The 16120-nt window shown below is 40.5% G+C and overlaps 1 protein-coding gene across 9 annotated transcripts in view; it reads left to right on the plus strand.

Moving 5' to 3' along the window:
- LOC121932104 (fibroblast activation protein alpha) overlaps positions 1 to 15332 on the plus strand; it is a 134814-nt gene extending 119482 nt beyond the window's left edge. For 8 of the 9 annotated variants that reach the window (XM_042470473.1, XM_042470483.1, XM_042470494.1 and 5 more), the window contains 6 exons: positions 33 to 87; positions 6554 to 6653; positions 9560 to 9624; positions 11392 to 11464; positions 11778 to 11851; positions 14983 to 15332. In XM_042470473.1, the coding sequence (XP_042326407.1) occupies positions 33 to 87; positions 6554 to 6653; positions 9560 to 9624; positions 11392 to 11464; positions 11778 to 11851; positions 14983 to 15081 (466 nt within the window). In that variant the 3' untranslated portion in view covers positions 15082 to 15332. Of the gene's footprint in view, positions 1 to 32; positions 88 to 6553; positions 6654 to 9559; positions 9625 to 11391; positions 11465 to 11777; positions 11852 to 14982 lie in introns of those variants that run through there. The other variant, XR_006104269.1, reaches the window with a different exon arrangement.
- Positions 15333 to 16120: the final 788 nt, after the last annotated feature.

Raw genomic sequence — 16120 nt, forward strand, 5'->3', positions numbered from 1 at the left:
GAACTAATGAGACTTTTTATTATTTCCAACAGAAAGTTTATAGACATGGGATTCATTGATGAAAAAAGAATAGCCATATGGGGATGGGTATGTATAGTTTCAAATAAAATTCTTACACCATTAGATTTCCAGATGTTCACACATTATTTTATTTTGAAGAATGAACACAAACAACTGCATCACTTTTCTGGAGCTAGCCCCCATTTTCATTGATTCAGCACCCTCCTTCCTCCACTGTCAGTGTGATTTTTCATTGGATTTTCAGTGTGTACCTTCAGTATAGCAAGATCTTATGAGTACACGCGTAGGATGAACAGTAGCTCAACAGTATGTGTGGTGTAGCTTAGAGAGCTTGCAGACTAACTGGGATGTAAGCCAGCAATCAATTTGATTGTGCCCAGTTTTGGTTTGTTTGTAAATGTTACTTCGTCTTTGACTGATTATCTCTCAAGAGTGGTTTCATTCTCAGTTTCTCTTCAACTGATGGTATTGTTTCTCCAGCAAAATTTCTTTTAGTCTGTCACTCCCAGTTTGTTTTTACTCTGTTCTGCTTTGGCCTGAAATATTATGAGAGTGAATGCCAATTAAGGCCAGACACCCAATAATGGGCAGATTTTTAAAGTGAACCTGTACCATGTGGCTGGTATTAGAGATCAGTCTAATACTTATGTGCTAATTTCTTGCATTAACACATTTTTTGGTAAAAAAATATTTGGCTGAAGGTGACATAATTATGTACATGAGTATGCATCGGGATATTGTTAACCATTAAGCAGGGATGTCACTATGGCATGCAGAGGGGTTCAGACTCCACTGGGTGACACCTCAGAGGAGATGTCATGTGGTGCATTGGTGGAAAGAGGTGACTTCAGGATCTGCCAGCTCTGCTGGCTGGGTTGGAAAGCAAGTCTCCTCCCTTTCCCACATGGCCAACTTCTCCGCCAGACCCAGATAGATTGTGGGGCAGAAGCAGCAGCCCACTCCCACCAGCGCCCACTGTTGGAAAGGGATTGATTTTTGCATCTGGCAGCTCTGCTGGCTGGACAAGAAAGCAAGTCTCCTCTCTTTGTTTCCCAGCCCACCAGATCCAGAAAAGGCTGTTGAAGAGAGGAAGGAATGTATTAAAAATGACCTGCACTAAGTGTCAAATATATTAAGTACCACTGCGTGTAAGATATTTGGATATTGGGCTAAGCATCTGGGAAAAGGTCTCTGTATGTATATGCTGAATTTGCTATGTCCCAAGAGCACAGAGCAGGTACCATAAATAGTACATGAAAAACACAGTTCTTGTTCCCAGACAGTCTTACAAAATAATTTGGTGTCTTCTGGTTGCCATTTGGGTGACATTCCCTTTCTATTCACATCCACCTTCTATTCTCTTTCCCTTCTTTTTAATTCTGATTTCTTGTGAGTTTCTGGATTTCTGGCCAATGGGAAGGAATTGTCTTCACATTTTAATGTCTATGCAGAGCTTGGAACAATTACTTTTGGACCAGAGACATCAAGCCAATATGGGCAGTGGTTTTGCTGGCTGGAAGATTCTGGGAACCATTGTCCAAAAAAGGGATTTTTTTGTCCTTCTCTGGCCTGGGACAGAGGGCTGGCTGGCAGCGGCTTGTGTCCCTCCGGTGGGACACTGCAGCAGCCAAACTGCCCAGCATCCCTCTGCCCCAAAAAGAACCCAGAAAAACTGGGTTCTTTTGGGGTCGGCAGGCACACGTCACGAGTGCGCACCAATTGCACACTTGTGACGTAAGCGACACACAGCAACATCTATATGCTGCACATCGCTTACGTCAAGATGGAGGTGCCTGTGTGGACAGGATGCTGCCATTAGGCCACTGCCATGCCGTGCTAGGGTTAGGGACCATGTGGTTGGTGCATGGTCCCTAACTCTAGAATCGGCAGCGGCATGCTACTTTGGGACCATCTGTCCCGGGCCTCTGTCTCTACTATGTCTCTATCTCTACAGAAACTAGGTTATCCCTAGACTTGAAAAGACACGACCTATTAATCCATGTTGCGGTTTTACTGCTGTTATTTCTGTGCAAGCATTTGGCCATTGCTAGCAAACATATTTCAGGGTTTCTTCTTTCTTTTATAGTTATGGTTTACAGCCTATGTTTTTCAGATTCAGGATCTAACGTGACTTATACTGTTCTGTTTCTTAAACCTCCTAGTGAAGGAGGAACTGTTTTTCACAGCCTCCTACTACTTATAGGGTGAAAATTAAAATGATTTTGAAGGCTGCCAAGATTTGGCATTTTGCCTTTTGCCCATGCTACATCCATTTCTTCATTTCTGCTACATCATTTTCTTCATATAATCACTTGATATAGTTACCTGCACATTTTATTGCATTTAGAAACAACAACTGATAGATTACATCTTTCTCCACTCAGTTATAGTGACTGCTCATCTTCAGACTGCAGACACCTTTTGTATCTGTGGCTTCCTTGCTTTCTTAATTTTTAAATGGCTAGTGATGTTCCTTTGCAGCAGAAAATAAAATAAAAAATCTTGTGGCAGATAGACTAACTATCATTTATTATAGCATAAGCTTTAATGGACTGTAACCCTCTTCATTAGATTTTTGGAACTTTTGTATATTTTTATGTGATTTTATATAGTTGTAGATGATTTTAATTGTTTAGAATTTTATTGAGATTTTTTAATGTTTTATCTGTGACCTACCTTGGGTTCCTCTTGAGAGAAAGGTGGCGTACAAAATAAATAAATAAATAAATGCACGATGCATTATCCAGCTATATATAAAGTACAACTGGTTAGTAGTGGCATTGGAGACAGTGGGTCAGAGAGAAATTAAATACAAGAAGTTTGGACAGTGACAATTACAATATTAACTCTCGTTATGCACAAGATTGTTGTGGATAGCAAAACATCCTGGCACAAGGTAAGCCAGTTAACTCTGGACATTATCACACGGGAGGAATGTCTCTCAATTTAGAAAGAAAAGAAAGTAGGGCCAATTCGGAAATGAACACTGTTATGCGGATGGTTATCAAATGCACAGAAAAACACAGTTCCCATTCCCAAAGCCAAAGTAGTGCAAATGCAAAAGAAGTTATCATATGAGTACGTACCCTTCGTAGCCTAGATTCGAATTAGCATCCCTGCACATGTGCAGTGAGGGCAGAATCGGATTGTGATCTTTTTACACTTCCGGCCGGGCTTGGCTCCAGTTCCCATGGTTTTGCCTTGTTTCATGTTATTTGTTCATTCATTATCCTTTATTTCATGTTATTTAGGCAATTCATGTTATTTGTTCATTCTTTACCCTTTATTTCATGTTATTTAGGCAATTCACCAATTCAAAACCAGTCCAAAGTAACCTTGTACTTGGTTTGAGCATTGGACTATGACTCTAGACTATGACTCTATGACTGGGTGACCTAGTGCAAGTCACACTCTCTCAGCCTCCTCAGAAAATGGCAATGGCAAACTCTGTCTGAATAAACCTGCCAGGAAAACCCTGTGACAGGGTCACCAGAGAGAAAGAGAGAGCCAATCCCTTCCCTCCAGCTGAAGAGGAGAGCCAGAAAGGGCTGAGAGGAGGAGGGGGGGAGGCTGTGTGTGTGTCTCTGTGGGGAGGGCTGCTTCATTCCCAAAACAGCTCCAGAAATACTCCAAGAGGAGAGAAAAGCCCCCCACACCCAGAGGGAGGGAGGGAGGGAGGGAGGGAGGGAGGAAAAAATTGCAGCCAGCAAAGGCACTTGGGAATTGTAGTCTGATTCGAAGGCAATCTAAGGGTGACCGAGACATGCATTCCAAACCTGCCAAATTTGAATTGAATGAAATGGAATAGGATTTGTAAATTCTGTATTTCCCCAAATGTACACATCTCTTGGTTGACCCTGGATTGGGTTCAAATTGACCTAGCATTGACTTCGATTGCATGTGATAACCTCTCACACAACAACATGAATCCGCATGATTGCATCTGGGATCACACTGCATTGACCTTCCAATTTCCCCCAATTTCCCCCGTGTGATAACGACCTCTGTCATGTGGTAGGATTCTGTGCTCCTAATTCAAATCTCTGGTGATAGACCAGAAGTTCATAATCACTTTTTGTTCAAATCCTCCCTCATGGCTCATTGCCTTCTCTTGTTGAAATGTTCTATTGTCTCCTTCCCAGATTTCCTCAGATGTCATCTCCTCTGCTTCCCTCATGTCCATTCTTCCAGCCATGACCTCTGTTTTATCTACTAGTTCCTTAATATTTAGGTTACACCAGGACAGGACATACAAGCAGCAAGTGGGAGAGAGCTAGTGCTCCACCTAGGAGTATTGATGACAGGCAGCTAAACCTTTCAGGAGGGTGGGTGGGATCAAGCAGTGAGGAATTACATAACTGTGTGGGATGATTGGTGCTTGTTCCATTACATGTCTTGAGGTCTGTGAGCAAAGGCACTATATGCTCATGATCCAAATCTTTATTTAGATATGACATGAATCTTGTCAGTGGCTGTGTGATTTATTGGCTGGGCTTCTACTGAGATGGCACTTGCTGAGAAGCCAGGGAGAATATTGTCAGTGGGATAGGCCCCTTTAGCAGCTAGTGCTTTGTTGCTGTTTACTTGTTTAACCCACATCCGGGTGGGAATCCTGCTACCCTCTAGATGCTGTGGGTCTACAAGTTCTAGAAGCCCTGTTCAGTAGTCAGGAATGTTGGGAGTTGCAGTCTGACATCTCAGGGATAACATGATTCCCAACCTGACTTTTATGTGTTTATGTAGGAGGAAATCTCATTCCCTTTAGTGGGGTGGACACTGCCCACAGCTAGCACAGGCACTGGCTTATCCCTTAAGCTAACTACTATAGATACCCTATAGCACCCTACAGAGCTGCCAAAGTTTCCACTGAATTTTTATGACAACTGCAAAGGTGGCAGAAAACTTGGTGGGGGTGCTGCATTTTGCTGACAGCAGCAAACACAGCAGTACTGAAATCCCATTGGGGTTCAGAGCAACCCCCACACCACTCCAGAAAGTGGTCACCTGCTAACATATGCTCTGCTTGTATATTTGTAAATAGACATTATGGAGACATCTCTCTCCCATCCAAAGGAAAATAAACCCACCAGTGCTCCCTTTGGACTTGGCTCCACAGGGAAATGGGGAAGATTTAACAGTCCCATAAAAATCAGGCTGGCTTGGACCAAAGGCCAATGTAAGTCAGCATTGTAAGTCAGCTCCCACAGTTGCCAACCAGATGTCTTAGGGAAGCTCACAAGTAGGAAGGACCAAACTAGCACTTTACTGTTTTGTTTCCCAGCACACTGCTCTACCTCCCTGGAGGGATTCATATAGTCATCATGACTAGTCAATATTGACTCATCCTCCATAATTCATCTAATTCTCATATAAAACTAGCCGAGTTGGTGGCCTCTACCACATACCTTCCAACATTTCACAGATGAAAACCAGGACATGTGTGGCCAAGCAATACCAGTGCGGTCAGGATGGCAAAAGTTATCAATCAGGAAGAACAAACCAGATAGAAGAAAGTAGTAGTAGTTGCTCCCCCCCCCCCCAAGTCTAACAGGAAGGGTAAGATTCTGTGCCTCTTCTCCTCCCCCCCTCCCCAGTTAATTTCATGCAAACTATTTTTGCACTTTGAACTCAGTTTGTAACAACTGAAATAAGATGAAGGGGGAAAGTGGGAGAAAGAGAGAGAAACTGGGACTTTTTAAAAGCTGATGGAAAGTGCCAAATCAGGACAGTTGGAGGACATGCTACCACTTCCTTGGTAGTGAATTCCATTATTTAAATATGCACATTGTGGAAAAAATATTTCATTTTCTGGATCTTCCAGCATGTAGATTCAGCAGATGCTCTGGATTCTAGTATTACAACAGAAGATGATAAAACAACTTATCAAAGCCTCTCTCTCTTAGTAAAATTATGCCTCCCACTGAGCAAAGTGTGATCCCTGGGCATCTTGTGGCTTTTGGGACCCCAAAGTGACCCCTCAAACCTCTCAAAACCATCACAAACCCCCTCCCCATTTAAATTTTTCAGTTTGATTTTGAGGTGATTTTTTTGCCCTTAAACTATGTCAAATCTTCCAAAACTGCATAAAAAGGCAGTAGTTTGTTCCTTTTACCCCCATCCCCCCCCCCCCAATTTCCTCAAACGGACCAAAAAACCCAGCAAAAAATTAGCCAAAATAGTGGCTGTGAGTGACATCACTTTGGGCATGCTGAAATGTGTTGTTGTGTCCCACCGGGCAGGCATAGGTACTAAAAATGGCCCCTGACTTGTTTGCATTTGCCCACACCTACTATAGAAGGTTTGAGTGTGGATACTCCTACTTGTGAATCAAATCCATAAAGATATTGTGTAAATGAAAAGTGTGTGGTCCTGTGCCAGCTCTATTTGGTCCTGTGCCTGGTAGAGGATGATTCAGGAGAAGTCTTGGCTGCCAAAACAAATGCTTTCTTTGGCTTGAGCATTTTACTACTTGGATTCTTAGAGAGCAAATGCTTTCCTGCAGAGTATTAACTTCCCTCTTGTTTCTTTCTAGTCCTATGGTGGCTATGTAGCTTCGCTAGCACTTGGATCTGGCACAGGAGTGTTTCAGTGTGGAATAGCTGTTGCTCCTGTCTCCAGCTGGGAGTATTATGGTATGGAAAAAAAATGATGGCAAACACCAATCCTTTAAAGCCCGACATAAACAGTGAATTATTTTAGAAACTAGGTCACTGTGAAGGACTTGGTCACACCTGCAAAACTGCACAGTCTCACCGAGAAACAAATTCTTGGAAAAGACATCTTATTTTTAAATCAAGTCCTATTACCTCTGCCATGGCTGTTGTGGCAATGATTTGTGTTGTTATTATATTGCCAAGACAAATATTCTTAAAACACAGTAAAATTATTGTTAATAAGGAAAAAGAAGAATCATCATCCTTGCCACTCAAACATAAACATAATTCTATTCAGGATGCTCTTGGGCCTTCAGCAATAAGGAACGGTATGTATGGAAAAATTTTGAACAATCCATTTAGATCAGGAATGGGGAATGTGTGGCTGTCACTGCCTACACAGGCTAAATGTGTTCCATCACTGGCTATGCTGGCTTAGAGTTTCAGGCCAATAAAATCTGGGGGGCTACACCTTCCTCACTCCTATTTTAGGCAGGAGAGTTAATACATTTAAGGGTATTATTGAAATTATGCACCCAAGTTCTGTAACCAGAATAAAGAATGAAAATAATAAGTCTACAAATAGTATGCCAATATTACTTGTTTGTGGGCCTCAACTCAGTCCTGTGTTAGCAACAAACAAACAAACCATTTGTTTAGAACAGGTCTCACAATGCTGTGTTAGGAATACTGCCTTGGTTCTAAAATCACAGAACAGTAGAATAATAAACCCCATCTGATTTTGGAAGCTCAGCAGGGTCAGCCCTGGTTAGTATTTGCATGGACTGCCAATGAATATCAGGTCCTGTAGGTTATATTTCAAAGGAAGGAACTGGCAAAATCACTTCTGAGTATTCCTCACCTAAGAAGTTGTTGTTGTAGTGTGTGTGTCTTCAAGTTGTTTCTGATTTATGGCAACCCTAAGGCAACCCTATCATGGTGTTTTCTGGGGTTGAGAGTGTGTGACTCAGCCAAGGTCACCTAGTAGGTTTCCCTAGCCAAGCAGAGATTCAGACATTGATTGCCAGAGTCATAGTCCAACATAGCCCAATGTAGTCAATGCTCAAATCACTACACCACACAGGTGTACACCCTATGAAATCCATGAGGTTAGCATAAGTTGGTAGGTGACTTGAAGGCACAGACACAGATAGAGAATAATAGAAGGGAAAGAAAGAAATAGGTTGAATTAATGCTTCATTCACTGGATAGCATGAAGTACAAAATTTAAATTCAAGGGATTTGATCCTCTTCAGTCTCTGTAAGAGCATATTTGGGATGGTCCATCCAAAGCAGATCCAGGTGCTAGTCCCCACTGAACCGTGAAACTCAATGAGTAATATTGGGACAGTCACTTGCTTTCAGCATTACCTACCTCACCAGATTGTCATGAGGATAAACTGGGAAGGTAGAAAACAATGGGTGCTGTAGGGCTGCCAAGCATCCTTTACTACAATGGATGTCACTTATTTGAAGACTTGTTCCTTATAGAGCTGGCAGATGTTCCTTCTTATGTTTTCTGTTTGATGGTTGGGAAGTTTTCCCCTTTTAATACAGATGTTCTTTGTATTACAGAGATGCTAAAAATTTTGTATATGGGAAGATTAGGGTCCTTCATAAAGACAGAAAGACATGTAATTTATTAATGTGGACAATAGGTTAATTTTGCAGAGAACTACATAACTAGGCCAATCAAAATCAATACTTTCATTTGGTATTTTAGTAGAACGCAAACTTGTTAATGGCTACATCCTGGTTATCAACATTGTATATCATGAATTTTGAGTCTCATATTGCTGTTTTGAAAATCTGACAGCACTAGTATGCTGCCTTGAGTTTATTGGAGGAAAGGCAGGATATAAATGTATAAATGAAGTAAAAAGAAAGCCATTTCCATACACTTTTTACACTTCTTTGGGCCACAGCAAATATGTTTACATTTTAGCTCTTCTGTAGCAAGAAAGACACTGCATTTATCAGTAAAACATCCAAGAACTAGATCATTTGGAAATTCATATTCACAGTTTTCTTCTGGGTTTAGGAATAGGAGAGAACATCTGTATTAAATGAAAGAAGTGGTTAATAGATTTTCCTTTCTTTTTCAAAAAATATATATGCGCAAATGAATTACGTGATCATCTGTGGCATTTTACAAGCTAAAAAGAGTTTATTTCAGTGGACATGCATGGCTTAAGATACTGCCAACTTAACATTTATGATGGAACTTCATCAGGGCCTCCTGGGACTGGTCCCAACTAATGATAATTCCACCCTGCACCCCCATATTCTGACTCAAGTATTCCCAGAAGAAAAACTAAATACATACGTTCTCTAACTACAGGAAGACATGTTGCTGCCAAAGTTAAGCAATGCATTATCAGGATGCTACAAAAGGAGGTACCCCCATCTCCCAACATTTGCAGTGGCAAAGCTGTTGCAAGAGATTTTGCTGCCTGGTTGTGCAGCACAGCAAATGTTGTATACACACAGGTGGGCACACACACACCAAGTAAAGTTGTTTCATGACAAATTAAATAAGTAACTATCTGCTACCTTTTCAAAATGCCCACAATTTGCTGCCTGTGGCAAGCACCTCAGTCTGCTTAAAAATAGTGTCAGCTACTTGGGCTACCATATATTTCTATGTCTGGTGCCATCTGCCTGGTACCTCACAAGTCACAGCATGATTTACTGGACAAACATTTAACATTTATTATCAAGATTATAAAAAAATGTGAGCCAGCTACATGAACATTGTCCTGAATGCCCTGTGAAGAACAGACATACATGCACAGACATATTTCATGTTCATGCATGTTTTTATATATATGGTGTCACAGCACTGACTGTAAATTACAGAATTTTCTTTATGTTGTGTATTATAGCATCCATCTACACAGAAAGATTTATGGGTCTTCCAACGGAATCAGACAATCTTGACCACTACAAAGTAAGTGCTGTGGAAAATTACCTATTTAATATCAGTCTCCGCCACACCACACTTCCTTTTCTTGTCTCCATTATGTGTGTGCTGCACTCCCTCTGTCCCACCACTGCTGTTTCTTCCAACTGACTTTATACCAAATCAGTTTCGCTGCCGAATTGCTGCCTGGGTTAATCCTGGATGGAGCCCGAGTCATCTAAACCACTCCTATGGCCATTTTTAGAAGTGTTTTTCACATGGAAGCTTCTTACTTTTAAAAATGGCTGTGGAAGTGGCTTAGACAAACAGAGCTGCATCCGGGATGGACCTGGGTGGCGATTTGGTGGTGATAGGACCCAACTGTCTGATAGGACCCAACTGCCTCCCAAATTAGCACTGAATTCAGGAAAGGTATGCTGCTGTTTTAACCCCATGCGATAGGGTCCCTAGTTTGGAAGAAGTAGATGGGAGAAGAGAATGCTTTTTTGCCAGTGCTATAGAGGGGGATTTTCAAACTACACATTTACAGTGTAATAATTACGCTTTAACTGCCATGGCAATAGCCTATGGAATCCTGGCATTTGAAATTTGGAGAGGGCCATTTAGAATTGTCAGCCAGAGAACCTCTGTACTTTAGCACCTCTAAATTACAAATCCCAGGCTTCTACAGCATGCAGCTATGGCGGTTCAAATAGACTTATAGAGCTATTAAGGGAGAGAGTAGCTTGCATGTTGTTCAGAGGTTCATAAAAATAATATATAAAGCTGATCATCTTGTATGAATAGAAATCCACTTCCCTCTTCACCATAACACACTGACTGCAAATTAATACAAACTTTGAGGAAGATTTTCCCCGCAAATATATGTTCTCCTGGCATAACTAAAGTGTGCCACCAAAAAAAGACACAAAAAGAAACCTACCACATCTTCAGTACAAGGTTTAGCTGTTTTAATCATGTTTTTAAAATAATGTTGATGTTTAATTCCTTTTTGACTTTGTAGATTAATGTTTTAGTTGAATCTTTAAAATTATTGTAAGCTACCTTGGATCCCTTTTTGGGAGAAAGGTGGGATATAAATGCAATAATAAATAAATAAATAAATAAATAAGGTTAGGTTCAAATTTCTCTTCTGACATGTTGGTTGGAGAATGGATAGATGATCAACAGCCAGTGATAGCAGTTTCGAAACACCCCTTTGACTCCTTGTGAGCAGGTGTGAGTATACCAGGACATGCTCATCATACATACGAAGTGCCTGCTCACCTTCTTCCCTTTCCCTCTCTTACATGTGGCAGTAAAATGAGCCTCCCCAGCTCAGAATGCTCCTGCTAGTGGAGAGGAGGAATGGAGAAAAGGCAGTCATCACTGCCTTTTTCTTCACTCACAGCCTGGGGCTGTTGTGGGGTTCACAGGTGAGTGGGAAATTGATGACAAGTCCCCTCTGTTTTCCACTAGTGAGCTTCCTCCGCTTAATCAGAAACCTCCTGTGGTCAGAAAGTGCCTTTCGGTCCATGGGAGGCAGATTTTGGATAAACCATTAACTTTCTCTTGCCATTCCAGTCCCCTGAACCTTTCCTTCAGGATGTCTGCAGCAAACATTTGCAGGAAATCCTTGACAAGATCAGCAAATTCTATGATTTAAGAATTGTTTTTTGATATTACACATAAGAACTGCTTACTTATTGTCTTATTGGCCACACAGTAGTACAGGGCAGCTAACAATGAAGAAAAGCATCCATCCTTTTGTGTTTGGCAACCATTGAATAGTTCATTGTTTCTCCCACTTTGCAGAATTCAACAGTGATGGCAAGGGCTGAGAACTTCCATAATGTGGATTACCTTCTCATCCATGGAACAGCAGATGGTGAGGTTTATGAAAAGCCAGTACTCATCTCCTGAAAGAGAATCACTTTGTTTTAAGAAACATTAGGCATTTTTCTGTATGGGTCAGTACTTTTAGACGCATTTCCATTTTCCATCCAGCACATCAAGCAGTGCTGACTCATTGTTGATCATGTCTGTGGTGTAGTTTGATAAGACATGACATGAATCTAATGCACCACATTTGTGTGCTTTCTGATATTTGTCAGTTGTGTGGGTTGAGTTCTTTTTTCATTTTAATCAGCCATTTTCATCTTCCTAATTCCACATCTTTTCTTCCTTTTATATTCTTTCAGATAATGTGCATTTTCAGAACTCAGCACAGATCTCCAAAGCCTTAGTCAATGCACAAGTGGATTTCCAGGCCATGGTAGATACTTTCAAGCTATTTAAGTATTAATTTATAGTCCTAATAACAATACGATGATGCTACACTTGGGCTTATAAGGGATTTAGAGCTCAGCAAGAGGAAGGCACTTGTCTAACACAGCTTAGGAAAAATACTAAGTGGGTTTGATTCCAAAATCACTCACCAGAATGTTTTTCTTCATTATAATTTTGTTTGTAACAGACATAGAGCACTGCTTTTCCAAAGGTAGAGGAGGAATTGCTACTCCCAGCATTCTTCTCCATTGGCATTATGCTGACTGGGGCTGTTGGGAGTTGAGGTCCAACTACTTTGGAAAAAGTATACAATTTCTACCCTTGTTCTAAAGCCTTCTCAGTGTCTTGTATACTAATTTCTCTTATGAGATAGATAGATAGATAGATAGATAGATAGATAGATAGATAGACAGACACTTGCTGAGTATGAATTCACTTTGCACATGTACAGAGAACAACTTCAATGTCATTCACATACTCCATGGATAAAGAGTTCTAAGTTTTTATAATTCTAAAGTGGTTTAGGTGTAAAACATAAGAAGCTGCAGGAAACTGTGGGACAGATATGTGTTCATGAGCCACTCATAGAAAGTGATAGGAAAAGTGTAGACAAGAGAAAGCAAAAGAAATAGATCATGAAATATTCAACTAAAAAATCACTTGGAATATTCAGTTGCTGAGCTATAGTTCCCTAAAAGACTTAGTTGAAGCACAGTGTTATGCCAAAAAACAAAACAACAACAACAAAGAACTGAGAGCTTAAGGTAGAGTGCATATCCACCAGTGTTAAGGTTGCAATGAAGGAAGCAGTAAAGGGAAAACTAGGAAAGGAGTATACTGTACTTATCCCATTGTCAAAATGAAAATTAAAGAAAACCTTTCCATTAGGGGTAGTTTTACAAGTCTGATGTAAAGAAGAGTATCACACTTCATTTTTTGCCTGATCTGGGCACAGGCTGGGAACGGGCTTTCATGGGTGAAAACAGGTGTTATCACACAGCAAAACGCCGTCAGTGCCACTGAAAGACTACAAGCCATCCCCTTGCCCCACTATTGCTGTTTCTTCCAACTTACTTTATCACAAATTGATATTTGTGCTACTATAGTGGGGGCTTTTCAAACTACACATTTATGATCCCATTATTACACAGCTGCCATGGCAACATCCTATGGAATCATGAGATTTGAAATTTGGAGGGTTGTTAGCCAGAGAGCCTCTGAATTCTCAGCCAGAGAACCTCTGTAGTTTAGTGACTCTAAACTACAAACTCTTGGATCCCACCGGATGCAGCCAGTAAGGAGAGGGCAGTTTTTAAAAGTAAATATATAAAGTTGGTCATCTTGTAGAACTAGACATTCACATCCCACTCCTCCATAAGCTGACTGAAAATTAATACAATCTTTGAGAAAAATTTTCACCAGAAATATATGTTCTTCTGGCATCACTAATATGCCCCATGAAAAAGTTCTAGCACATCTTCACAAGGATTAGCTGTTGTAATGATGTTTTAACTAATGTTGATGTTAAATTTCTTTAACTTTTGTAAATTAATGTTTTAGTTGTACCTTTTAAAAATTATTTTTGGTGAAAAGGCAGAATATAAACACAGTAACTTTATAAGTAAAATAAACACATGCCACAGTCCCCACCAAGTATTCCTACAGAACATGAACAGCATCTGCCTGCTCTGGACATTCAGTGATTCAGTGTGTTGGCTGGCAGTACTTTCTGGAAGCTCAGTTCTTCATTGGACCATTCATTCCTCATTGGACCTTCATTCTGGGGTGAAGCATAGGACACCTAATTGATCCCGCAAAGCTGAGTTCCTCCTTAAGTTATCTCATAGATGGGAACCTAGACCTATGTGCCTGGTGGGGTGCATGTGTTGTGCCCCCCATTTCCAGATGGTAGAATGTCCCCACATTCTGGTGCCCCCCCCACCCCAAATCTGGCCACTCTTCCAGCATGTGGAATGAGAAGGGGCATTGGGGAGCAGGGAGGCTGCCTGATGGTTGCTTCCATGGCATATGCTATCGATATAATTGGGAAATTACTTTAATTCGAAGGATTACAGTTTAACATGTTTTTAAAGTATCTCTTTATTGTCAATTTCTGAGAAGTGATTAAACTGTCACATTTTTGTTACCTTGTTTAAGAAGTCAGAATGCTAGAAGACACTAAGAACTTTATCGCACCAGTTTTTTTTAAGCGTTAAAGGTATGGGAAGAGGACGCTCGTGTGCATGCACGACCAGCCAGAAACGGATTTTACCGCATGTCAAAGTGTCCCCCAAAATGCCCCTTTCTGTTCCGTTGCACCAAGCCGTCTTCCTTCAGTGCTGAGGTGTGTGAAATGTTCTGGTCAGAATTCTTCCGATCAAGCAAAATGGCGCCTGTCAGCACTGAAGGAGGATGGCTTGGTGCAACAAAACGGAACGGGGCCTTTTGGGAGACTGCTTTGATGTGCAGTAAAATCCGTTTCTGGCTGGTTGTGCGCACACACGAGTGTCCTCTTCCCATACCCTTAACACTGAAAAAAACGGGTGTGATAAAGTCCTAAGTAGTAAAGCTGTGCTTCCAATAACTATAAAAGTAACTAAGGCGGTTGCAGTTACACCACAGCAAGACTTAAATTATGCTTTGTCATGTTACAGCTATGGTTGATTATTGCAAAAGAAAAGTAATTATATGTAATTAGCTATTTGTAACTATGGTAGTTATTTCTAAACTCTGGCTGCTGTATATCAAGCTTTTTTGTCCCATCACTGTGATTGGTTTCCTCCCTACTTCTTTCCTCTCCCCCCTCCTCCCACAACCACTGAGTTACAATGCAAGACAGAAAACCTAATGTTTTATCACATTCACTGAGGGATTAAAAAAACTTTTTATTGTTCTTTGAATAGCAATCTTTTAGCTCCCAAACACCATTTTACAAACTGTTCTAAAAACTCTTTTAAAAAATGTTTTTTTTTTACAGTACTGGGGGTAGATGTAGGACTACAATTTAATATATACAAGTCAGTCTCCCTCCCCTCACAGAATAACATGCATTGATACTTTGGAACCTAGTCATCAGCTGTAGAATTAAAATTTCTTAATGTTTCTCTTTCTTTTCAGTGGTATGCTGACCAGAACCATGCGATTCCAGGCCTTTCACTTAAGCACCTCTACATTCATATGACTCATTTCCTCAAGCAATGTTTTTCTCTGCCTTAAGAAGATATTTTCTCCCTCCTCTGTCTGTCTGCATAAAGAGAAGGATGCTGTTCTTTGCTATGAAAGCCACATTAACTGCACAGATTAAGCATATTTTGAAGGTAGAATAAGGAAGTAAAAATTAGGGACAGCTTAGTGTTTATAGTTTATTATTGACACTTGTGCATCAGTGGATCATATGACATTTTGTTGAGGAACATTTATTTGTTAGAAAACAAAGGAACAATAAAATAACATGAATATTTTAAATATTTCACATCCTGTTTCTTTCCCATCCTCAAACATCCAATTTAAACCTCCAGTTTATCCTCACATATCACTAATATGTCTATGAAGGGGAAAAAAGAGCATCAAGAAGTGACTTCTAACCTAGCAACAAAGGAAGGAGCCATAGGGGGTTCAGGGTGAATAATGAATTAGCATGGGATATGTAAAAGAAGGGTCTTATAGAAAGAATCCAGGGGATTTCATTTTCATGTTGGGAAACATAGTAGTGAGACAATAAGCAGATCTATGTGATTTAACTTTTCTTGTATTTTGCAAACCATGTATGGTTGTGTGTATGGAGCTCAAATATTTATCGAACAACCAATTCCTTAACTCAAGGGACAGTTTATCTGGCTTAAGACTTTGATCTGAGCATTAATTTAGCATCCTGTTATTGTTGTTTTTTGCATGCAACAAATATTTCTGTCTAGTGGGACCACCATATTGTTGTTGTGGGCCTTCAAAGTGTTTCCGAGTTCTTCAGAGGGGGTTTGTCTTTGCCTTCCTCTAACAAGCTCTGAGAACATGTGAGTTGCCCAAGGTCACCCAGTAGGTTTCCATGCCTGAGTGGCGATTTGAACTCTGGTCCCCAGAGTCATATTCCAACTCTCACATCACTATACCATGCTGGCTCTCCAGCACCATATTACTAGTAAAAGCAAAGCATTCGAGTGACTATTGAGGAAAGATAAGGAAAGAAATACAAAGCAAGGCTGTAGTTGTTTATTAAGAAAACAAAAATAATGATCAAACTATTTACATAACTTCAAGG

Source organism: Sceloporus undulatus, chromosome 1 (genome assembly GCF_019175285.1).
Source record: "Sceloporus undulatus isolate JIND9_A2432 ecotype Alabama chromosome 1, SceUnd_v1.1, whole genome shotgun sequence".
Taxonomy (NCBI): Eukaryota; Metazoa; Chordata; class Lepidosauria; order Squamata; family Phrynosomatidae; genus Sceloporus; species Sceloporus undulatus.